This window comes from Trachymyrmex cornetzi, unplaced genomic scaffold (assembly GCF_001594075.2).
Source record: "Trachymyrmex cornetzi isolate Tcor2-1 unplaced genomic scaffold, Tcor1.1 scaffold724, whole genome shotgun sequence".
Classification (NCBI taxonomy): domain Eukaryota; kingdom Metazoa; phylum Arthropoda; class Insecta; order Hymenoptera; family Formicidae; genus Trachymyrmex; species Trachymyrmex cornetzi.
The window spans coordinates 401,836-428,756 of NW_017300053.1; the positions used below are offsets into that span (position 1 = coordinate 401,836).

At 35.7% G+C, this 26,921-nt stretch overlaps 1 protein-coding gene across 1 annotated transcript in view; it reads left to right on the plus strand.

Moving 5' to 3' along the window:
- The window catches only part of LOC108767740 (TSC22 domain family protein 1), a 78,701-nt gene that overhangs the window by 45,100 nt on the left and 6,680 nt on the right, over positions 1 to 26,921 (plus strand). Inside the window, exons 3-4 of the mRNA XM_018517747.1 lie at positions 20,553 to 20,655; positions 21,579 to 21,601. Coding sequence (XP_018373249.1) covers positions 20,553 to 20,655; positions 21,579 to 21,601 — 126 coding nt within the window. The remainder of the gene's footprint in view (positions 1 to 20,552; positions 20,656 to 21,578; positions 21,602 to 26,921) is intronic.

A 26,921-nucleotide genomic window follows, 5' to 3' on the forward strand; every position in this document is an offset into this window, starting at 1 on the left:
CATCGTTGAAAACTTCATGCTGTATTTTCTTATCTTTTCTTACTCATTTTCTGCCTCTCATTTGTATTAGTTAGCATTAATTATTGTAACAGACATTGTTGCTAAAATTGTTTCCGTTTTTTTATAGAAAAGGACGCCCCCCAAATATATTATTTATATAGACACTGATAAAATATTTGTTTGTTCTTGACTTTAAACTGAAGGAAATTGATCACAATATTAATAAGTGCATTGCAACGATAACAATTGTCGACTACAAAAGAATTCGTCAGACCTCCCTACACGTTTCCTATCGTAACGTGTAAACTGCAAGGGATAATTCTCGGATGCTTTGCCCCAACGTATAGGCCGACCTTCACATCCGGTTGATGTGCCCCGACCAATCAGAAACACGCCGGTCCCGCTCTCATGGTTCTTTCTTTCGGGATCGGTGTTCGCACGTACGCACGAACATACGCAAGTTTCTGCATCATGACACGCGGTGTTTCCCCACTCCTTCGGTGGGCCTCTTCAGGGGCCTCGCCCCTATCCTCTTCCGTCCCGCGGACCCCGTCGTCCGGGCTCGCATTATCGCCATTACCATGAATTCCCGCAGTTATTACGCCTCTGTTGCACCGCCACCAAAATGGCGGCTGGGTGCATCCTACCGTGCGAGGAGGACGCACTCTTCGTTTGCTCCTCTTTTTATTGTGGCGCCTGCGCTGCCGGCATGTCGTGCTACGTTATACCGCTCGACAATTAACGTCGAGAATGGCGGCGGTCGACGGTGGGGATAATTGACCCTGTCAGGACTATGACAGCACTTTTACACTGTTGCATGATTCGCTGGGTCGATCTCTTCTCGTATTTTATATTTTGTATCGGATACACTGTAGCGTATTTCCGGTCGCGATGGAAGCCGAGGTTTTGAATTAGATTCGAATTTAATCTCCCTTGATCGCTCAAGCGTTTGTTTCCGACGATAAAATCGTTTGATACCTCTTGCAAGTTCAATCACAATGCCATAGATATTCTCTATGTGTGTGTGTGTGTGTGAATAGAGCATATAACCATTTATAAACTTCGAATGAAAGCTGTTAGTCATTACATCATCGACATACCAATTAAATCTTAATTACTATCATGTTATAACTTGTTCTAACTTGAGAAAAAAATTTTCTCATTCTATTATCTTCATAAATGCACGCGTCATGTATTACATGGTTTACGAGAAACGTGTTTCGACGCGCGACTCGACGTCCTCGTCGCCAAATCGTGTACGAAGTATGGCGCACGAGTGGAACCTGGCGATAAATAAAGAAAATAGAACCAGAGCAAGAGAGCGGTGCATCAGGGGCTTCAAGGAGGCTGGCAACGGCGGTAATCATCGCGTCACTTCCCATCCTTCACGACGTAATAATTACGAGATCGCGCCTCTTACTCTCGACGTGATGCAGGCCCGTGCTTGTCGACGAGGAAAGACAACGAGAGAGGCGGGGAGGCTGGGACCAAAGAAAACAGAGGAGAGAGCAGACTTAATGCGAGCTTGCGAGTATCTTTCGGTCTTTTGCCTCGTGTCGACGTAGGCCGCACGATTCGGCGTGACTTCAACAGCGAGCAATAACTCGTACATTTCGCACTCGAAGATCTGCGCGAAGGTTCGTTAACGCTCGACGAGGGTGGCATTTATTATGAACGACGAGTAAAAATTTCACACGGAGAGCCAGTAAGAGATTCGCAAATAGAACAAAAGGTGATTAATTATTGTACCCTCAAGGAATGTTTCAGTCAAGGAAGTGTGTCAAGTTAACAGAGAAAAGTAGTTTGTGTATTTATTAAAAGTTTTCAAGTGCGCAGTGAATGTTAAATTTGATTTATGAAAAAAAATCAAAAAATATATAAATTTAAATTTTAACTCATTTTTACATCTTTTTAATATCTCGTAAAAATGCTTTGATATAAAATCTACAATATATTTTATTCTATATAGACTGAATTTTTTTTTATTTATATTATAAATAAAATTATAGATTTAATTATTTTGAAAATTAATATTTCTAAAATTTTAATAATTTTTAATAATTTTTTTAAATAAAATAGATCAATAAATCAAAGATAAATGGTTTTACTCATTTTTTATCATAAAAATCTTTTATGGCATTTTCGTTTAATACATTCGTAAAAATAATCTATATTATAACTAGATATATATTTTTTTATCTATATAAATAATGTTTTTAATCTATATAAATAAGCACCAAAAAAAAGAAACTTCTATATATTTGTAAATACTTTTGTCTGTCTCTAATATTTGTCTTTTATTGTGTCAGAAATTTCATGTTTTATATATATAAAGTGGTTAATCTCAGCGTCGGAATATAAATCGATTTAATAATGCGCGACGCATAACGGCGCGTGTATAAATTGCCAGACATTAATTGCACCATGACATTAAGCAAAGCGAACTACGTTGCACAAAGCGGCCAGTCTTGATTCTCAAAGAAATAAGAAATAATGAGTATAATAAGTTACAATATGTAAATCACCCTCGTTCAAACTTCCGGTTTCTAAGACTCTAAGTTAGATTAAAGCATTAATAACTGCATTAATTGTAACGGGAAATAATTGGGCTATTCAGAATAAATTGATATCTTCATTAATTTATCCGATAGATATAATAGAATTAAACTTCTCTGCAATATAATTCGAAATAAAGCCCTCCTTTAAATAATCAAAAATTGTACATCTAATTCACGCTATGTGCCTGCGAGCACGCTTTGCTATTTCCACGGTACGATAACCAGCAGGTAGCCGTACTCTCTCGCGTATATCCGCACTGGACTGATGTTATCTCGTTGCGTATACGCCTGGACCGAGAGAACGTAACGAGGCCTCCCTTAGTTCAACGGTAAGCATCTCCTCCGTCTCCTCCGTTCCCTCTTCTTCCTCTTCGCTGTTTCACATCGTCGTTTCCCGTGCTCCTCTCCATATCTTCCTTTTTCGACGAGCCACAGTGTCGGGCATTCGCTGCGACGAAAGTAAGCACCTTCGCGCCTGTATATCGCGCGATACCGACGAATGCAAACGAGAACGAGTAGCAAGGAGGTCTTGTGCGCGCGAGCGAAAATTTCATGGGCTAACTCTCGAGTCCCACCTTCCCGCCTCTTTATATGCCCCCGAGCCGTACACTTTTAATCTAAAAGCCGATCTCGCCCACGTAGATTTATTGGCAGGACCCCCTCCCCCGGCGAAGTCGTATTCGAATGATGCGAAGGCTATCACTCGTGCTTCGATTACGAGCACGTGATTGCACGCGTTAGAATTTAACATTTGTTACGTCGTTTCACGAAGAATAGAACATTTTTTAATTGAAAAAAAATACAAAAATATGATAAAAAGTGTTAGATTAATTGATGAGTATAATCGCTTCTTAAGGAAAAGATTTGTACACTGAAAGAAAAGATTGGCTGATGCAACAAATTAGATGGTAAAATATGACCTAGTATTTTTAATTGACTGTAACAGCCAGCTTTTTGTTGCAGCAGCCAATTTTTGGTTGCTTTAGCCTATCTACAATGTCAGTATAGGATTTCGATAGGCTAATGCAACCAAAAATTGTCTGCTGCAACCAATTAAAAATGCTATGATATATTCAGCCAATTTTTTTCTTTCAGTGTATAGTTAAAGAAATTTTTGTGACGATCATCTTATTATTAGCGACAAGACATGTTAAATACGGACGTAGATGCATAATTAATGATGCATGAATCTACAAGTGTATTTTAAAAAATAAGTGATAACATTTTAAATAATTTTATATGTACATCATATACGTACTTTCTTCTTCAAAATGAAATTTATATAGATATTGGCTCGTTTAATTCAATGCAGGAATATTATTTTTGTGCTTTGATTTATTGTTTGATAAACATGGATAAAAACTCGTGCATTTATTAAAAACGATATTAACAAGAGGGAGAAATAAAAATAAAAAGAGCCTCACGAAACAAAGCGAAATGATATCCAATTTCTTATCCTGTAATATGATAAGACCGTTCATAATTAAGGTAAGCATTGATTCAAACGTCTATAAAGTTACTCGATTGTGTCGCCAGTATGAATACACAAGTAGACTTCATTCCGCCGATGACGGATATGAAAAATGATTCGCGATCTCGCGGAGAGGCACGTATGAATTATCGCGGGCTCACTAATGCCATCAGATAGCTGTCATGAAAGCGGAGAAATTACACAGGAAGAGAGGCTAAGACTGGTGAGCGTATTAATCGTGCATTTTAGTGGATAATTAATTCAACTTCAAAGAGCCACGAGTTAATTATATGTAAATAAAGATCGCTGGCGTAGATAGGCAAATCATCAATCTTGCGAGAAGCGGTTGGCGTACTGCTATGTTCGCCGGCACACACGTGAATTATAGAAAACGGTAAATTGGATAATGGTACGTTTATTACCGAGATAGTGCATTGCACATCGATGCCCACGCGCGAGCTCGTGGCATGTATCGCACAATTTTGCTGCAACGGACAGCGATCGAGCGCGCCGCTAACGATGATTGGTACGGAGTTAATTATCGTGTGTCCTCTATGTTATTTCCCTTTGACAGTCTCCTCGTACAAATTACTCAAAGATTACGCACCAAAGTTTGCTTTATAATAGTGCATATTAATCACAACTACGAAGCTGTCGTAATCTACGTAATGCCGCGGCGATAGCTAGCTAGGACGCAGTAATTAGTGAGTCTCACGGTACACTAGTGCGCTAACGTTTTCATTAAAGTAGCGAGCAAGGTTTATGACATTTCACTTAACCTGCGATATCTCACGCCGCTTGATTATATTTCGTGATTATACGATTCGCGTTATGCGATCCGTTGTCGCAACCTCTTTTCGACGCCTCGCAAATAGCATGCCAATAAAATCTATTATCCATCTGTTCTTTATCGATAAACTCTTTGAACCGGCGCAGTGCAATAAGTTGAAGCGAAACAAATATATGTATATTTGTTTCACTTGAATTTATTGCACCTTATTTAATGCACCAGTTCAGAGAGTTCATCGATAAAGAACAGACGGTATGTTCGTGGTTCTGCAGGAAGAAATAAAATCGACGTCGCCACAAATTAAAATCCGATATCCTGCTTAGCGACAAATTTACTATGCTGTAAAGGTCGCAGTACAGACTTTTGCATAACGCGTAGTGCATAAGAAAGTCAACAAATTAGAATTCTTCCTTTCCTTCCATTTCATTAAAAAGAGAAATCTTTGATTGATTGATTCTCTTATGTACTATGCGTTATGCAAAAGTCTGTGCTGCTGCCTTAAATACCCATTCTTATACAACATGCAATAAACAAACGTCATTCAATTATATGAAATAGTAATCGTAAAATAGGAATGGTGTGTATTTATTAATTTCTGGTATGAAAGGCACCAGAATTAAAAGTTTACTTTTTAAATTCTTTATATTTATATATATAAAGTAACGAGAAGAAACTCAGAAAAACACTTTTATTCTTATCCAAGAGCTGTCAGGAAATCTTCTTTCACTCTCGTGTCTAAATTTTTCTCAAAAATCTTTCTTTAACAGCAAGCTAGACTATTTACGCCTCGCTGTTTCCAACGGTATTTCAGCATAATTAAGATTACAACCTGAAACGATTATATGAAGACGGTCGAAGTCATTCCGGCGAGACTTCTTTATCTGCGGCACTTACCGAGCTATGCCGAACATAGTTGCTTTATCTGGACGACACGGAATGTGGCGCGGTACCGGAAACATCCGCGTTTCACCTGCCGATGGCATCGCGCTCGTTTAGGAAAGCTTGTAAAGACGCGATCGATCGTCAGGAGCGGTCGTTATTTATCGCCCTTTTTGTCAACTCGCGTTGTTTCACGTGGGAGTGCAGTTAGGTGAGAACGCGAAAGAAGATGTTAACACCCGTCACGTATCTCTATACTAAACATCGTAGAAATACCACAGTATTCGTGGCGATCGTCGTGAGTCAGGAGATTCGACGAACCCGGTGGCAACCCGCAGAGACTAACTTTTCCCACCCCGATTGCGACGAAAGCTGTCGACCTCCTGCGCGGTGTGGCTGCTCTTCACAGAATTTTATACGAACCACCCAGAAGTATGGATGTCGAAATCTTGTACACCCCCCTTGGCTCTTTCTGTGAGATAATTAAGCTCTTATATTCCAATTTTACTCAAACTGAATTCGGAGAACGCTGCTATAATTTCTTTTTGCGCATACCATTAAGATATCTTATTAGTGTGAAAAACTTATGAATTTTTTATACAACATTTTTTGCAGATATTATAAATAAAGGTGGGTACACCTTTTTTTATGCGAATAAGGAAATAAATTTATTAATTTTATTTCAATGTACTAATTTTATGTTAAGTGTAACGTATACTCTCTATAATGATTTTCAGTTTCTGTGAAAAAAAATATATAAGAAAATGTAAAAATAAAATGGTCGAATAGTCATAAAAAAAAGTTATACCCTTTTTTATGATATTTTGATTTTTTAAATAAAATCTTCAACTTTCTATTAAATATACGTGTTCATAATAGTAACTCTACAGACAAAAAGTTCTTCGTTCGAGTCGACGATACTTACGACTCGAACGATTACATGACGTTAAGAAATAAAGTCATCAAATTACGACTCATCGGTTATACCCTGGAGTGACCAACTGTAACGTCAAGTTCCGTAAAACGCGACAATGGCGCCTTTGTTTTCCTCCTGGACCTCTTCTCGTACATTATTAAGGATAACGCGCATGCCTCTTGAAAAGGTTTTTAAAGACATACTCCGGCTTCGTGAAGAAGTGCTCTTCTCTCTTTCTTGTTCTCCGCGCCTTTCTATTTCGCTTCTTTTTGGCCCAACGTGCGCAGAACGAGCCACAGAAGAACCTATCCACTCGATTCTATTCTTACACTTTTACCCAACGTAGGTACGAACTTGACGTTGACGTGTACCAAGTACCTTCGAGCGTGTTTCTCGAGTTCAGGGTTGATGTAGTGTATGAGCGAACGATTCCGTTAACTAAGCTCCGTTTGTATAAGCATAGAGTATTTCTCACGAACAGCCACTGGGAATAACCGACTGGTTCTTCAAAGAAAGTTTTTTGCTTATTAATGCATGCAGATGCCATTAATATGCCAAAAGTTTCACTCACGAAATTAGACATTACATGACACGCTATGAAAAGCTATCAATTGTATAATTTGTACTTTCACACATATTAATATATTATATATGTATCTCTGTGTACATCAATATTGAATAAATATTGAATTACTCTATTGCGTCTCCAATATATTATTAGCATCTTCAGATTTTTACAATAATAATATATACACTTTTCTGTACTTATATTTATATTAATTATACTTCTACTATTTAAATCTCGTGCAATAATATTTTTAAGTAATTAAGGATTATTATCAAAATACAAAATGCATTTAATGTTTCTAAAAAAACATAACCGATACTCGACGTGTCCAAAATTAATGAAATTATTTGTAATGTTTCTGATTCAGAATTTTTTAACAAATCATTCTAAACGTTTTAAACAGGGAATTTATATATGTTTAAATAACTTTTTTGAATAGAATAACAAAATATATTTGGTATTTGTAAAAATGAAGATGCTTATCTCTTTATTGAGAAAATTTTATTGAGATATCTTATGTAATCATGCAATCATCGGCGGTACTTCTGCTATTGCGATTATTATCGTTGTTTCTGATATTATATAATCATCGTGACTATTGTTAGCGTACGGATTGCATCGTGCAGCGTATTGATACCGTTTTATGCCTCCGGGGAAGTGCTCGGTTCTTCCATTGCGGCGGCTTCGGAAAGCTGCCAATCAAGGCGCGATCGCGCTGCTCTTCTCGAAGGGCAGATTTCAGATCTGAGATCAACCGACGCAATCTGAATGCGGCGTTCAATAACCCCGCGGCTAAATGCGACGCGTTCACTAAGTACGAAGGACAATGTCCAGCTGGTGAGATTGTTCAGATAAATGCATCATTACTGAGCTTTGCAAAGTCTAGTACAGTTGAACCTCTTCCGCGTATCTATCCATCTATCTATTTATCTATCTATCTATCTATTTGTATCATTATTTTTTCTCTTCTCAAGCATATTGCAAGTAACAGACAAGCTTTTATTTCAACAAACGAAGATAGTTTTGTACATGCACGTGTGGATATCATATAATATTTACGGATTAAATATTAAAGATTTTTTCTAATTAAGTTAAATGCATTTACTTTGCTGCCATAACAATTATTTTTAACTATATAGTAAAAAAATTCTCTAAGATTAGTGTTTAAAACAAAAATCTAAACTTTAAATTCATGAAAAACTACATTTTTAAATATTTTATGAAGATTAAATTGTTTTAACATTTATTTACTATAACGCAAATTTAGTTATCTCAAAATTAAATAAAGAGTACAAATTAAAACACCAAATTGTTAAGAAAAATGCACATCCAATTTAAAGATGAGCGAACACTATGATCAATCAGTTCGGTGAGTTCGACCGTTTCGCTTAAATAAGAGCGATTTATTCTGCACAGCTCGATGACGAGGATGAACTTAAGAACTCTCGCTCCGTAAAGTGTTGATAATTGATATTTGATCGCGTGCCAAGCCGGCAATTAAATGCTTTCAGGAAGCCGTTGCGGCGGCCGCGCATCTTTTTTATCGTGCACGTCAAGCGAGAGAGAGAGAGGATGCGAGATGAAGCGCGCGTATACACGTGGAAAGACAACCGACTGTCTGACTGTCAGTCCGTCTGTCTCGCCGGCCACACCTTCGCGGACAGACAGACGAAGAAAGAAAAAAAGAGAGAACGAGAGAGAGAGAGAGAGAGAGAGAGAGAAACGAATGTGGAGGAGTATCTCGACTGGTGAACCTAGAGATGGGATGACGGATAACTCCGTTCAGTCGATCGTTCACCTGGTGATGGATCTGTTCTCGACTATTCTTTATTCCCGGCATTTCCTCCGCACCCGTACTCTCCCTCATCACCAGAGTGCTGACTCGGGGCACGTTATGTACACCTTACACGCATTTTCAATCATGATCTACCATTCGAACTTGTATGGCTTTATCGATTGTAAGTCGTAGATAACGAAACGCTGAACGGTTTAAAAAAAAACTCTGTAATACAAATTCTATCGAATTTTATCGTATGTCATATTCGACCAGATAATAACGACGTAATAAGTATTTTTGTTCGCTCTCTCTTGTTTTTTCTTTTTCTCTTTTTTTTTTCAACTAGGTAGATATCGATCACGGATTAGAATGACGTAACATATATGCCCACTGCAATCAAGACAGCTCATATTTCGCACATGGCCAGACCATACCGGATGAATAATTCAGCAGTCTCTTAATTCGAAATGTCATCATACGACCGTGCGCGAATCTTTTTGACCGCACGGTGCGAATCTGAACAGAATTTTTGTGACGTCCGACATGCTTCGCTGGCACATTTCATATGCACATCCAACCGAATGTCGATTAGTTAGCACGACGTAAAACATGAGAAATCATGATCTTTTCCCGCGAGGTCATTTCTTTTTTTTTTTACCACGGATTTACTGCCGTTAACTGAATTAATAAAAATGTTCGAGCAGCGTAAGTCACGCATTTCGAAAACGCGATCGATACAACGAAATGATTTACATGCCATTATCGAAACCCAGCACGCCGCGTATCTTTTATATACGAGAGTTCGAAAGTCGACGGACGATTAACGGTGAAAGTCTTACGGCGTGAATTACGATGTGTCCAGAAGACGCATGTACCTAGCACGCAGGGCGTTTACTCAAAGCTATAATCGATTTTTCGTCACCACTGTGGGAGGTTACGACCTGTGGTGATGATAAAGCTACTGAACGGTACAGCTTTAGAATGATAAATAGAAAGAAGCAGAAGATTATTGTATAAGATAGATTGTACAAGCCATACGATTATAAAAAAGATTGTAATGAAATATTGACAATAAATTACTTGACAGTTTTAACATTATTGTATTAGAATAAAGAAAATAGATGTTATATATATATATTTTGATGGCTAATTAAACATATTGATTTTATATTTTTATATCAATATATAGTTCCTTCATATTTTAATTTTATTTATAGAAAACGTGAATATATAATTCATATTATATATTAGAGATAACAACTTTCTATGATTTTTAAATAGATTAATAAACAATGAATAATATTTACAGTAATTTACAGTGATTTTTTTTATTGTAATTGAATGCGGAAAGAAGTTTGGTAATGATGAAGACAGAAGAATAAATACGACGAAACATTTGTTAGTTTGGAATACGATTTGTTTACAGAAGTGCTTAAGAATTAAACACTGGGATTGAATATCTCCTGATAAACGAATAGCCGATTAATCTACAAGGGAAGCGCCTCGAATCTCTTAAACCTTCCAACATCCTTGCACTTCGACCCCATCTCTATAAGAAAATCGTAAAGATCAAATAAAAGTGATTTGCGGTTGGATTAAATTCATCGCGTCTGAAACCTCAACCATTACTGATTTTTCACTTACATAGTTACTGTACTGGATTTCACAGCATGCCGTCGTCTGATGAAATGAAATTGAAAAATTTATTACACCACGTTTATCTTATATAGATTATTTTATACTTTGTTTATTATTGTCCATATAACGCACGCGGATTATCGGTGGAGTATCAATGAAAATAATGACGACTGTTAAATGGTCGATATAATGGCTAAAAGCCCGCTGTATTTACGCGCATTTATGGAGAGGTATCTTATCAGGCTTGCTTTATACGTCTGTTTTAGCCGGTAGCGGGCGAATGTGAAAGAGACGTGAATATGTAATGAATCCTACGAGAAGCCGCAGGTATATTGAGCCATCAGGTAGACGAGACAACCTTCCACAAACGATGCTTTTAAAATCTTTAGTCATCTGGGTTTTATTTATGGGCGTCCGACCGACTAATTTCTCGAATAATCATGCGAAATTTATTGTCATTGTGTGAGTTTTCTCGCTCGCATATCGAAATGCTGTATAACGATGAATAAAATACAGATATTATTGTTGACTCAACTTTGCCTCTCTATCTACCTAAGCATTTTCTATTATTTTAAATTTACTAAAATCTTTTGAACAATTAATAATGTCCAGTGTCATTAATTTTGATCTTGAATTGATACTAATATACAAGGTTTAAATCAATGCAATTTGAAAATATGGAAAGTAACTATAATTTAATTCATTTAACTAACTACAATATAATTACATCAAAGCAATGAAACTGCATTTTTATTTCTTTATCTGTTCGTCAACTTTAAAAATCTACACGTTTTGTGTTTATTCTTATTTACGATTAATTATAAAAAGAGAATTCATTTTCTCAGCAACTTTATTCTTATCTTATTATTTCATCTTATAATTGCACGGATTAAATTTGTACAAACTTAGTTTTATCAAATAAATCCTTTTCAACAAAACTAAGTAATATTATTTCCTCACATAAATTTTATGGATACTAACTCGTGCGTATTTTTTCCTACATCCGTTTTATAGCGGTAAAGTCAGACAGATACAAAGAGCGCAATTAAGAGTAAAAACGCGAGCGCATCTCAATAAAAAACGAAGAAATAACAAATAATGAACGTGAGGGACTGCAGAAGCAGAAATTACCGGCAAAAAGTACCGCGAAGTAACAGAGTCAACAGATAAGACCCGCATAAATGAACTTAGGCCAGGCCTCGCCAAGCCTTTCGCTCCCAAAGTTCAAAGCGTGAATGATTAAAGTTGGGGCGGCGACAATGACAGGAGACGACAACTCAATTATCATGGTATATACGTTTTCGCAAGTTTTAAGCAATTCTTTCTATTTACTGACTCAACGACTAATTTAGAGAGACTTGTTCTCTTCTTGTCAAAAACATAAACAAATTTTTAACATAAAATAAAAGAAGAAAGATATTTTCAGTCAAAACGTCTTGATGCTTAGTAATATTCTCATTGATAATTATATTTATATATTCACGTATGAATATTACTAAACATCAAAATTTGCTTTCACCGAAAATGGCACTCTTCTCTTATTTGTATTTAAAACATTTCTCCATCGATTTTAATAAATTTGAAGTTTTATATAATTAAAAAATCACGAGATAATTTGTATAAGTTACGCTAAAAAAATAACATATTTTCCGCTTGAATTCAATTCATCTCTACTTGAATGGAATTACAAAATTTAATATGAAGATATTCTCTCGAAACTAGACGTCAAAGTGTTGCAGAAAAAAATTTTTATTACATCAACTCAAATCGATCAAAAAACTTATATAGGTATGTGAAGCACGAAGATGTTGTGAACCGTCCTGTATATGAACAATGTTGTTCTGGCAAGAAAGACGCGGCTGAAAGACCCCTGGTGTGCCCGCCGGTCCTCGGTGTGGCGGGTAAATTATTGTTCTTAATGACATATTTATCGGTGGTACACCGTGGATACCGGGAAACGAGACGTTGAGCCGCTGCTCCGTCTGTTTCGTGGTAAACCACCGGACTCGCTAATGTCTTATTCAACTCGTCCAAACCATTTCGGTTTCCGTTTTCACCTCTGCGAAAGATGACAAAACATCTGATGACTATATTGCCAACTAGAATTTATTTTATTTGCGTCGTATTTTGACGCAAACAAAATAACACCTACTAGGAATTTCTTCCTCACAAATCACAAGTCATTATAGAAGACGGAAAAAAATCATCAAATAATCAAATATCAAATTAAATAGTAGAAAAAGCATCACTAAATAACAGAATTATAAATATAGATAATATAGAAAGAGCAAATATGAAAAATATATTACATAATAAACATAATATATGTATATATTATAGTAAAATTAATTATTAGGAAAATTAATTTAAATATTATTGGCATTATTATTTAAATAAATATTTCAGTCCATTAAAAAATTTATTTTATGAAATCCTGAATAAAGAAATCGCGATTTTGCAATCATGATATCTTTCTATATTAAAATATATGACTCATCTTCTTTAACTTGTTATAAATACACAAATAACATTGGTATCACTTTTCGATATCGAAATGAACGAAACGAATAAATTAACGATTGCATTTTATCATCTATAATAACTTTTTACACGAGGAAGCTATTCAAAACAACCTCACTAATAAAATAAAAAATATCGAAATTCGTCAAATACACGTCTTTATCTGTACATCGTTCAGCGGATTTCTTAACAAGAAAAATTAATTTCAATCTCTTCAGTCTTTCATTAATGGACAAGATAAGGTTTAATGATAGCCATTAACAGTTTAATTCTCGAATTAGTGATGGCTAATGGAGATTAAGATGCCGTAATGAATGACAACTGTTTTCAAACATAAACCCGAAAGAAAGTTCAATGAATCGCGGATATAAGAAGCCACAGGCAGTTTTTGGTAAGCTTCTTCTGTGTAAGAAAGACAAGAGAGAAGAGGAGGCACGCACAACTCGACGACGTCGCTCTTGCACATACGTCCGTCTTTCGAGACGAGAAATCTCGCGCGAGCCTTTTTGCGGCGCCGAATCATTCTTTAATGATGATTAATGAATGACTCGTATTTCTTTCTACGTTACATAAAGTCTGCCTTCGGTAATTAGCTAAACCGGCCGAAATCCAACGGATCGTGGACGCGGAACGTTTGTCGCAACGTCTGACTAGTCATGCAGTCATATATTAAATGACCGCTTAATTAGTTCGCCAATTCCACAATGACAATCGCTGAACCTGTTCTTGTGACGCAAAAAATATATGTGACTTCTAACAATGTGTGCGTCATGAACAGTGCATGTATGCGTCAAAGGATGTTAATAATGGGATTTTTGCACGCGGACGACGACCTCGACCGCAGCATATCAGGAAAATTATTCAATAAATCAGTAATTCCCTCTAAAAAAAAAACGATAAGTTAAAAAAAAAGTAATTAATGTATATCATACTTTGATTAACAAAAACTAATATCAGCAGAAATTGCATTTTATCTCTGATGATACGGTCCCTCCCTAATTCATTCGGATAATAACATACTGTTTGAAAATATTAACCAAGCAGTCGAATCTCGATTTATCCAGATAATGCTTTCGCTATTACTTCAATAATTGGGTAGTCGGTTTCTTAATTATTCTCTTTCTACACTGAGAAAAAAAGTCAATACTGCAAATAAATTTGATATATGATGTTTTTTAAATATTTATAGATTATAAAAAAATTTGACTGCGATCACGAAATATACATTTTTGTAAAATACATCTCATTAATTGTAAAAAAATAAATGGTTTATTTGCAACGAATAAAATTTTATTTCAATTATTTAAATAAGGATTTATTTCAGTAAAATAAACATTATGTTTTATAGACAAATTTTTAAATATCTTTTTCTCAGTGTGTGTATCTGCAGAATATTATCGAGCCCGTGAATTGGCAATGTAATTTCTGCTCATGTTCACAGAAACAATTTCAAGAAGCTAAAATGCAAGAAAATAAGCACGAGTTATCACAACAGACTTTTATATACGCGATTTGTAAAATAAATCGAAAACAATATACATAATGACGCAAAATGACAGGACATCGCCGGAAGAACAGTAATAGCACTTGAAACAAATATTGGTCCATTGTACGCTGCTGGCGCAATTTTTTAAGGCGACCGAGAAGCGCGCATTTATCGCAGAAAGAGGGTAATTAAGGTAAATCTCTAATTACCTTTACGCGGTCGAAGGGCGTTAAGGCCGCAAGGCGCGTAAAGGGAGAAGAAGTCCTGGGGCAAAGATAATGACAACTCGCTGTAATTACGCATATTGAGCCGCGGCATAATTTCACAACGACGGGGGAGCGAAAGGGCACTCTCGCTTAGCATTCAAATTGGCCGTGTCAAATATTCGTTGTCTGTCCACCGGCTTTTATTCCGAGTTCGCACGCCTGTACGCCGTAAATAATGCAGATTGCGGCGGTGCCGTTTCAAAGACAGAATTCGTGACAGAAACCGTCGACAGAAACCATCACTTATCTTCCGAATAAGAATGATGAGCAAAATGAATTACATCTTGAATTATGCATACATTCGATAAATAAGAACCTTGAATTCTGTTCTCATCACGCACATGCGCATTCAATATTAAATATATTAATTAATAGCGTAATATAACTCAAGCTTTATATAGAGATTGTACTTTCTATACTTTCTATATTTTTATTAAACAAATATGCAATGATTTGCATGAACACGATCGTTTATGGTTTATATAGTGAATAATCAAGAAAAAAATTAAAAAACAGCTTGATTAAATATTAAAGAACAACTTGATAAATTTTATGCAACGTCACAAATATGTGTTTATTGATTGCAACTCTTACAATATGTATCAACTCAAGAACATCAACAAACGTAATTAGAATAAAATATTTCATACTCGTTGCATGTCATTGAATATGCCACACCCGATTTGATCAAGAGCTTCTTAAACGAGACATGCCACCAGTAATTTTCATGCATACACCTACGAGCGAGTAATTGCTAATTTGCATAATGACTGCATAAAGTGCTATCTTACTGATGGAACATACGTCCTTCTTTACCAAAGTCCAAACTCTGAAAATTGTTCTGGATTATATTTTCTAAGTTATCGCCAGTCTTCTCTCAGGCAAAAATTTTACGGAATGCTGTAACAGCACAAAACAGGCCAGTATGAACCAGAATATCCATAAGATAATCAGAATAAATCACGCCTATAAGCGGTGATAATCAAACGACACGAATATTTCATATAAATAACTGAGTAATTGGCTTCTAATAATCGCGATGTAAACCTTACTTCAATTTTACTGAACCAATATATGCCGTGTAAAATAAAATCGAGTCAACTTAACGTGGTTAATGTTCATAGCGTGATCGTTGCCGGTGCACGTGTAAAAACGGTGAATGCATGCTAACGTGCTGCGATTCGGTGTTTCACATATCGACCCCCCACGAATCCGTACAAATCGGAAATTAGATCCCAGACTGGGTCGCGAAAGCTTCCCGAGAGAAAAAAGAAAGGGAGAGACGCGAGAGAAGGAGGGTGCTTGGTTATTCGCGGAGCTCGTAATTGGAGTCTGGAATCCTGAAATACGAGGCGGACTCTGGGCCACCTGTCGAAATGGATCGCAGAACGATCTCGATGGAATGAGGCGGTTGCGAAGCCAGTAAAAAGAGAATTCGCGCGAGTATATACGATACATATATATATAACATGAACACTAGGATCAATAAAGAATGTAGGCGTACGACTATCGACGAAATCTAGAGAAATATTAAGTGTATCACGAGGAGGCGGTTATCGACGAAATCTCGATGAGAAACTTTAACGGTATGCGAAGACCGGTTGAGGGACCTGTAATGGCAGAACAGCGTTGAATTTACCGGCGAAGTTTGTCGATTCCATGCATAAACCGTTGGCGTATATTGTTATCCAAAAAGTATTGTGACACGAATCCATTTCACCGTTTTTGTTATTAACTCATTTGAATAAATATACGTATTTCCAGCGAAACATGACCTCATGTGAAAAGACGCTTGCATTGTTGCAGATATTGTGTTATTTTTATGCAAAGCTAGCTGAACTACATATACAACAACTTTATGAAAAATACAGTTTGCTATATATACGAAGCGTTGGCGTAAAATTACAAATCTCACTATTTGCGTCACCAGTAATAACATAAATTTACTAACATTTAAGTTTCCTTAATAATATACTTTCTTATCCGAAAATATAATGCTCTAAATAATTATTTGTCAATGAAACGACAAAAAAGAATAAGATCAATGTATTCATTTCCGCTTTGATATCACTATCCATTATTCAATACGAAATTCTTAAAGTTGGCCAACAATGCTCTTGAGAAAATTTACTTTAGAAAACTTAAAAAGATACATAAAATTTACTGTAGAGAAAACCTAAGAAATAAAGATAAATTTGAACACTTTAAACTTTTTTTAAAGCAACTTTAAAACTTACTAAGAAGAACTGAAAGAAACTAACGCAATGTACCGATTATATTAAAGTCATCCATGAAAAACTTTAAAAATCTTAGATTATTCTGACTTAACCTATTACACACTTTCAAAATTTTTGAAACTCTTAATTATTTTTAAGAACTTTAACTTCGTTAAAAGTAAATTTTCTCAAGGGTGCAAAATATATAAGTTTCAATTATCACTTAATAAAATTGCAATATTTAAAGAAAAAAGGAAAAATGCCCAGAGTAAAGACGAATATATCGATTTCTCATTCAATGCGATCGAATGATATTCGCATATTGTAAATTGGCAAAAGTTTCTCCAGATTAGTACAATTATAAATAATGATCTTAATCTTATTATTAATATCTGTTGCATATATTATTCTTCTTTTTAAATCTCACATACATGATTAAAATTGCTCAAGGAATACGACTATCCTTTAACCGCGCATTCCCAACGGATCGCAATAGAATCTAACGAGATTAAATGATCGTATAATATCATCTATGAGAGAAGTTATGACTCCAAGCGAAAAGCTTATCGCTTCGTTCTTATTTTCGTTTATGTCTAACAGTCGATCGCTTTTGAAACGGTAAAGCGATGAAGCGAGCGTACACTAAGCCGCCATCGTACATTAAACCGCGATCGTGGATAATATGTGAGAGGTGAAGCAGATGTTGCGGTCGGCTCGATCGCGAAAACAGTGGCGGATGATCGCGGTTTCTTACAAGGGAGAAGAGATAAATTGTATTTTATATGATCATGATACTAACAAAAGTGTGCGTTACATCAATACAGTCATTCGATCAACCGAAATCACTGGCAGATCTTAATAAATATAATTGTTTATATACAAGTAAATATAATTAAAAAATGGAATAATTCCTACCGGAATCTATTTCGAATAATTTTATAATATATGCACAGAATACAACAAAACAAACAAAAAATTAACTATGCCTTTAAAGTTCAACGTTACCGGCAGAGAGTTAAGATAAGATCTAATGCATTACGGAAGATATCTGCTAAACGTTTACACTTGATCAACCAAAATAAAAAAGAAAAAAATGCGATATACAGTTAAACATAATTTCTACATCATTAAAATTTCAGTTGCTAATGAGAGAGAAGATTCACAAAAGATATTAACTCTGACATACAGGTTGAAGAGACTACCTAACTAGCTCGGTCTGTTCATAGATCAAAACAATTTACTGAGATAACTGTAACAGGGAACTCGCGCATGCTGGCCGACATTAACACGCATTGGTCTAGGTGGTCAATCTTGGCGTGGGATGATTGATAACTCTCTTGTAAGCGTTATCAGCCGCAGCGTGCACGCTGTTATGTTCACGTCAGGAACGTGACGCTGATAGACGGGCTTTACCATTTCTCCTCTCTTTCACTCCTTCCTTTTGACTTTCTAGTCGCAATGTAACTTGTTGCTTTTAATTCGAAGATACATGTCGACGTGTTAAACACACCCCACTCTAAGCCCAACCAATTTTCGATTCGTCTATTACAAGAACAAATTAATTTTATTCAGAAATATCTATTAGTTTTATGAATTTTATTTAAATAAAAGAATCTTAAATATTAACAAAATTAAAAAAATGTAACCAAGAATATTAATGATAATTTAAAAATAAGACAATTTAATCGAATATTTATTTATATTTCAAAATTGGATGTAGAAAGACAGCCTAATGTTTTAAATCATTCATAAATTGATAAAATAACTTGGTATTCAGAAATGTTTAACTCTTTTTCTGAATTATAAATTCCTCGCAAAAAAATCTCTTCCCTAAAAATACTTTCTTGTTTAATCATGCTTAATTACGGACGTTGTCCAAAAATTGTTAGCTTCCAAAAGTTTACGAGCCTGTCCAACATCCCCCTATCGCTACCTGAGCTACCTTACAATCGTGAAGAAGCAGCATTAACGGCGCATTCGTATGCAGAGTCGAGTACCAGCTCTCGATCACGGGCGGCCTCCTTCTCCCTTGAACGTCTTTCTCTCCCTTGGAAGTCCCTTTTCCAACCTCACCGGGCCCTGAGCGATTACAGTGTCGACAACTTCAAGTACATATAAACTCACGTATGCGTAGGTAGACCGACGGCACGGAAAGCCGCGTGACAAGAGCGTAATGAATCTACCTCTCCGAACGAGCATACTTAGGATGGTCTTAAGATAGAAGCACTGCTCGGCGGAATTCGAAAACTGCACGCGATTAATGTCGCTCCAACGAGCGGAGATGCGAACGAAGTCGTCGTGTCGGTTGGACCGATGCGAAGCGTGCATTACGACGTCCTTTTCGCGGATAATCCTGCGATCAGTGGGACCTAATTATCCCGTTCTCTCGTTTGTAATTCCGCGGGCGTTCGTCGCTAATCTCCATTTCAATGTTTAAAGTCGCGTCGGCCGGAGGGAATCGTCGTGATTAAGACCTTGAGTAAAGACCGATCAGAAACATTCTATACGGGTTTAAGATATTTCACGATAACACGACGAACCATAAGACCCGACTAATGAGCGTGGAGTGAGGGAAGGAAACCGCTCGGTGGCGCGCAGTTATCTCACTCGAAGCTCGCGTTTTAGCCAGGAACGGCTATGCAAACAACCGAGAACTGGTCGGGAATCGTTCGGCAAATGTGTAAGTACTCCTCAGACGGAGGCTGCGAGAAGAAATCATCGGCGGCCGACCGCGAATCGTTCAATCGCCGCCGGTCGCGCCCGAAGAACAATTCTCCGACTAATCGGGCTGATCCGTACCGAGAAGATCCTACCTCCATCGTCTCCATCATATGTTCGCTCGCGGCCGCCGTTTCTTCGTAATAAACTTGCGGTGCGATTCTCTTAATTACGTTCGCACGGACGATAATCTCAGGCCTCGTTAAGTGCGCAAGATCGCTGCTGGTGCACATCCGAGATGAAACGATTTCAACAGGGATAAGTGGGATAGGTAAGGGACGCAGAATGCTTTCGGTAGGTGTGTGGCAGGAATAATAGCGAAGGACGCCTAATAAACCTGCGGGTGTCCCGCTGCGCGGAAACAACAGCTTAGCAAAGGCCCAGGGCTCGGGCTTGCCTGAAGAAATTATGACAACGCGGCGAGACTAAAACCGAAAACAGCGACAAGTCGACGCATTCTTTAAGTGTCAGATTTTTTAGCGACAATAGACTTATACTTCACATCTATTACCGTTGAAATATAGAAATCTACAAATTCTGACTAGCCTTCGCTCTTAATATTTTCTGATATTTCTTGTTGTAAGATTGTATCTTAAACTACTAAATTTTAAAGAAACTTTGTGTTCTTTTATGATAAATGTGAATTTGCAAGATAAAAATCAAATCATAATTTATTATACTGATTCAATGCAGTTGTAATAAAAAATTTTGCTTATATTAAACCTATAACTTTTGAATTTTCTTTACAGAAGCTCCTGGAGAACTTGGATGGGTGCTGACTCTTGTGATAGTGTCTTTAGTATCAGCCGGTATCGGTGCAGTAGTGATGATGACTCTTCTTCATTGTCGAAGGTTAGTATTTTTCTTTTCAAAAAGCACATATTTTTCATTAATATATAAGTGAGAAAAGAGAAACGATCGAAGATTGCCTTGATACGGAATTAACTAACTCTTTCTTGTTAAATTTACTTATTGCTGAATAAAATCAATCAAAAGTTAATGGCCGTTTAAATTGAAATTCTATTGCATGCTACCCAGTGCAATTTTTACGGAGACGATGGTTCTCTCGGAGGCTTCGCGAAGAACGGTCAAGCATTACGATACGGATCATCGCGCCGACAGATTCGCGAAACGATCGCGGTTTCATCTTACAGTTCTGCACGCAGTTGATTCTCTTAAATTACCACCTACCGGCGATACGTAATCGAACGAGTCGAACGAGTCGATCGACACTAAGAACGAGGATAAAGCGATCGCTAACTAGATTGATTCGGTGCGAATCCGGCAAGTGACAGACTAACGGGACCTTAAAAGGGTGGGAAGAGAGGAAGGAAATGGTACACGAACACCATTACGAAAGAATCATGACTGTGGTCAGATCTCGATTAGAATTCCTGGGTAGCCAGGAAACGAGGATTTTCGTGATCGCAATCTCATCCTCCTCTACGTCCTTCTCGTAGTAGATGATTTATTAAACTTGATTGCTAACTTGCATGTTTCTTCACTTATAATTTTTACTTAAAAAATGATCATATGGAATAATTTAGAGCATTCATTTTTAATATATCGATTATCCCAATATATGTATGAATAATCATTGCTGACAGCAATTCAGTTCAGTGAAATATGCCCACTTACTTTTCCGTTATTTTGAAGTATTGTAATTAATTTCTCAAAAAAAAATCAAGTGTATTATTATCATAATTATCTTTATAAAATAATTAATAACAAATATTTCTCATGATTCATCGAAATTTCTATTTAATTTGTTACAGGATAAAAAGTGCTGGTGGCAGAGGTAAGCAAAGTTTCGTCAAAATATACATGTTCCTCGTAAAACTTCACGAAATGTTATATATCTGGTCGGTTATATATCTTTTCGCTCATAAGTTGATATTCATAGTCATTTTTATTTCAAGATTGTAATTGACTTAAGTAATCTCTTAAGAGATTAATATGATTCTGTGACTGGTTTATGACATCTTAAAATTATACTTAAGAATAAGAAAAGTATATACAAGGTCTCAAAGATAAGACTGGACTATGAATACCAGCCAGATTTTTAACGTACATAATATAACGTTATAGATTTGTCCTAAATAAACAATCTTGTCATACAAACGTAAATCAGTTTATAAAAATAATTCATAAAAAAACTTGACATATAGGATTACGATTAGAGAATAAAGGGAGGTCTGGATTTACTGTCGAAAGGCAGGCTAGCTTCCCAATTATGTCGAATTAACATACCATGTTCGGCGCGGTGAGTTCACGCTGACAGGTCAGGTTCGAAATGATTCCCAATTATCCGAGTTCCCCTACTGAGTTACCTGCTCGAGGGTCCCTTTTATTCGTTGCGGTTTCTTCATCATTCGTTAATATACGACATACACATTCACAATAATACCACCTTGAATATGCTTTATAAGAGACCCCACAAAAGGTATCTTCAAGAACGCTTTATCATGTTATAAACTTCAAGAAAAAACAAGCAAGATAGAAAACGTTCCTAAGAAAATGATATCAAAATGATACGAATCGAAGAGATATGTGATATGGAAAGTTATATCAACGTTGTGATATGACGTACTATTTATGATATTAATTAATTTTATTAACTTGACATTTTCATTACGGTGTTAAATATACAGAAGTGTCCTTAATGGCATAATGGACTGTGATAAAATAATGCTATTTTCTTTAAAGTTAGCTGCATTTCAGGCAGACGCATCTAGAAGTTTGCGTACTTGTGACTGTTGAATTCAATTACATTGCTCGAACTTAGCAGTCATAATATTGTAATTATATACATTATACACGAACACTTATATGCGTCTGAAAATGAACTAACTTCAAGCGAAAAGACACATTATTGAACACCTAGTCCTAGTAACATAAAATATTAAATAAACTATCTGCTCAACTATTGATCTCTTATTGCGTGAGCTCTAAAATAGAGTGTCGTCTACAGTACGTTTATAATACTTTGTACGATCCTGAAAAAATAGGGCAACAATCAATTGAATCGATAAACGTGACACTTTGAAAACGTGAGACACGCTCTTAAGGTACCGTGTATCTTATCAAGAAATAAACCTTTCTAGTTCGTGTTCACGGAGGTAGACTCACGATGTCGTCTCACGTACGACAGAGTCATGGTTCCAGACGGTGAAAGGATTAGAACGAAAAGAGTGAACCCCGCATTGCGCGAAGATCTCATACAGAGTAGACCTCACACAAGAATATAGAACACGTACATGCACGGCGGTGGGTTGACAACGTGTGACGATGGACACGTTGGCGTGAAAAGGAAAGAGAGCAACACCGTCATGGCATCGAGTGCTGGCAATTGGAGTTTAATTAGTTCGCATAATGCAAACCGCTCACAGCGATATAAACCGTGCATCCGTGTGCTGCACGGTGTTCTCTGTCGTGCTTAAAGGATATAACCGAGCGATACGATGCGATGCGACGTGATGCGATGTGACGCGACGGACGGATGGCTGCGGCTGGGCGACATTAAACACGATGAAACGCGTCTAATTAACTTTCTGATTTAAAATCAACCGCGGCACGATACGATCGACGAGCGAACGACGGCAGACGTAAAAAGACGATGAGCGAGCGGAAAGACAGAAGGGGATGCTGCCTGGGATGTAAGGGTCACCCGAATTAATTATCTGACACTCGTTTCATTGAACCTCTTGAATCACTATCGGATTTTCGTGACGTGATTTGTGCCAACCTTAGACTAAAATCTAACAATAAAATCTAAAACTATCTCGATTACAAACCATCACTTAAAAATTTATTTTGATACGATTTAAAATATATGGAACATATTAAAAAGATATTCTTATCAAACTATAAAATATTTAAAAACAGAGATCAACATTTTTTTTAAATTATCAATATTTTTTTATTATCGGATTTTTTCGTATTATAAGTATTTAAAAAAATATGTAAGCAAAAAGAATATATTCTGAAAATTTTGTTTTATAATTGATCACAATCAAACCGAAGTGAAAATTTTTGGTAATGACAACATTATTAATTTTCATTCCCTTTGCATAAAAATAATCGTCCAAGGTGGTCCGCGCGGAGCAATTTGAATTTGCAACCCACATGAACGCGTAATTTCGTCGTTCTCGCCTCAGGGACGAACTCTCTAGTCCGGTTTTAGAACGGATAACTGCTGAGAGAGGCACAAACAACCAAGATACAATTACACGTTAAGACGGGGTGATTTATTGCTACCTCTTAAAACAATAGGATCTGTTAATCGCGTAATAATATGTAGAAGAGAAAATTTCTCAATAACAAAATAAAATTCTAGTGTTGTAAAGAATAAAGAGATCTTATAGTGATTTTAATGTCCATAAACGACTTACTTTCCTCTAGCAAGAGTAAGACCTTGCAAAAATATTTATTTGAATAAAATGTATGTGCGTACACTGAAAAAAAAATATAGTCAATTTTAATAAATATTTAGTTAAATATATATACTGCCAACTAAATATTTATTAAATATAAAGATATATTTATTTGACACAAGAAATGTTAATTTGATTTAACAATCATTTTTTTTACTGAACAAATATTTATTTACTGATGTAAGTAAATGTTTAGTTGACAGTATTGAACTAAATATTTATTAAAATTGACTATATTTTTTTTTCAGTATACATTATCCAAATATGGGAAAAGTTTATCTACTAATTTACTGTAAGTAAATGTTTAGTTGGCAGTATTATATATATTGAGCTAAATATTTATTAAAATTGACCATATTTTTTTTCAGTGTAGATATACACAAAATATATGTATCTCAAAAAATTTTTTCAAAAGTCTACCATCAAATATCTAACGTCATCAAAATAATCAATTTATGCACAGATTATCACATGACTTATATATTTTAATTGCGTATTCTTATAAAAATTAAATATAATTAAAAATTATAATACGAAAATATCAATTAACTTCTGAGTGAAAATTACTGAATAAAACTTCTGAATAAAAATTAATATACTAAAATACAGTATTTGCGCGTTTATTTCTGGGTAGAGTAACAAATAAAATAATAAATAATGAATCATTTACCTCATGGCTGCTCCGTTGATACCCGATGTCTTCCAGGTCTGCTCTTCCTCTCAAATTCCTTCGTTGCACACACAACACTCGCGGGGACATGATTAATTATGATCGCGCGACACTCCCGAACTTAATTGTACGCGACGCGTAATTCGTGAAATATGCGAGAAATTATTAAACGATCGGTATGTCACGGTTATTTTAATCACTCGTGTTGGTGCTGTTGATAGGTCATTGCTCCATTTGTTCAACCTGAAGATAATGACCAAATCACGTGTAAGTCAACAGATAATTTTACATGTCTTTATAAACGTAATATTATCACGATAATGAAAGTTTATACGAATTTATAACCATTTGTTTTTGCTTTTATTCTAATACAAATGAATAAATCGCGTGAATGATCTGTACAATTAACTAATCTAATATTGATGTATCGTGTAGTATCAAGGTATATTTTCAACTTGAAACAGTAAATAAATTACACTTGCATCGCGTTTTAAATTTTTTATGTAAGATATATCCATGATTCTAACCTTGATAGAAATTTCATGCATTTTTTAGTATAAAGTTATTGGGCAGTTATTTTGTATTAATTCTAATAATTAAGAAGTAAAACTACTTAGGATCCCAATCAAAGTGAAACACTTTGCCTACTGTACTGAACAAAAATAAACCGATTACATAGTATTTTAATTAATAATAATATATATTAAAATACACTAGATAATAATATTGGGCAAATCTTTATGCAAATTGCACACATATTTGTACCAAGAAAACTGCTTTAGCCATTAAATAAAACTCGATCTATCAAATTCTTATCCATTTTTTATGCAGTATTGTTACAACTAATGAGAATACAGTAATACTAAACAATAATTAAATGGAGGTTTAAGAAAATTGGATACATTTATACCAGGGTGTTGTTAAAGAAATTATTAATTATATGAACAATAAACCGATAATTTAACATTTCTCTCTATCGCTAAGATCCTTATTTAAAATGAATAAATACGCGTAAGAACCGCTTTGATGTCTCAATATGCTTATGAATAATTACTCGCGAAAATTAATTATTCGCGTAGGCTTATAATGATTCACAGAATAGCGTTTCGAGAAAATATACGGAGCGGCCTGCACTGCTACCTGCTGGCTCAAGTGCTGTCGCGCGAATGATAACGGTTGGTGACGTCGGCGTACCTACGCGCTACGCAGCGATACACAAACATTAGCGGTCAAGAGTCAAGACCACGCGTCAGCCGATATGTGTGTGTGTGTGTGTGCATGTATGTGTTGCTCCAAAATAATTTAAGTTAATTCTTCATAACATAAATTTAAACGGTCGATCATAATTTTATATCTCTTCAGAATTCAAAACTTTCAAAACTTCGTTGCACGAATATAAGCAAGCACGTTTTCGATAATATAATTAATTTTCAGAATAGGCCCCTCAAGTATTATACTATATAATTATAGAACACTTCGTATTTGCATGTGTTTTATAATGGAAGTCAATTAATATTTAATTTATAATAAATATATTGTATCTACACTCTTTAGATTCGTATTTATTAACGTATAAACACATCAATATTACGTTTTCTTTATAAGGCTATCTATTCATTGGAAATGTTTTAATGTTGCCAGTATTTCTTTCGGATATACATATGTGTAATTTTAGAATTATAAAACTAACAAATTCACAATTTAAATCAATAATGGGCCTAACTAAATGTTCAACCTTAAGAAACATAGCTTTATCATGCCGACAATTTATAAGATTACAGATAATTGAATATCCTGTCGGACAAAAAATAAATTAGTGAAAGTTCGTTAATAGTACATTCTTCCATGCATAAGAATTGCTTTAAGTGCCACCGGATGAGCAGTGCGTTAATGGACGGCTGAAAGAGGTTGCTTTCGCGCAAAAAAGAACGGAGGGTCCATTCCATACACGTTAAATTGCTGTACGATCCTTCGGATACAATGACGATCGAAGAGTCGAGTAGAAAAGGTGAATC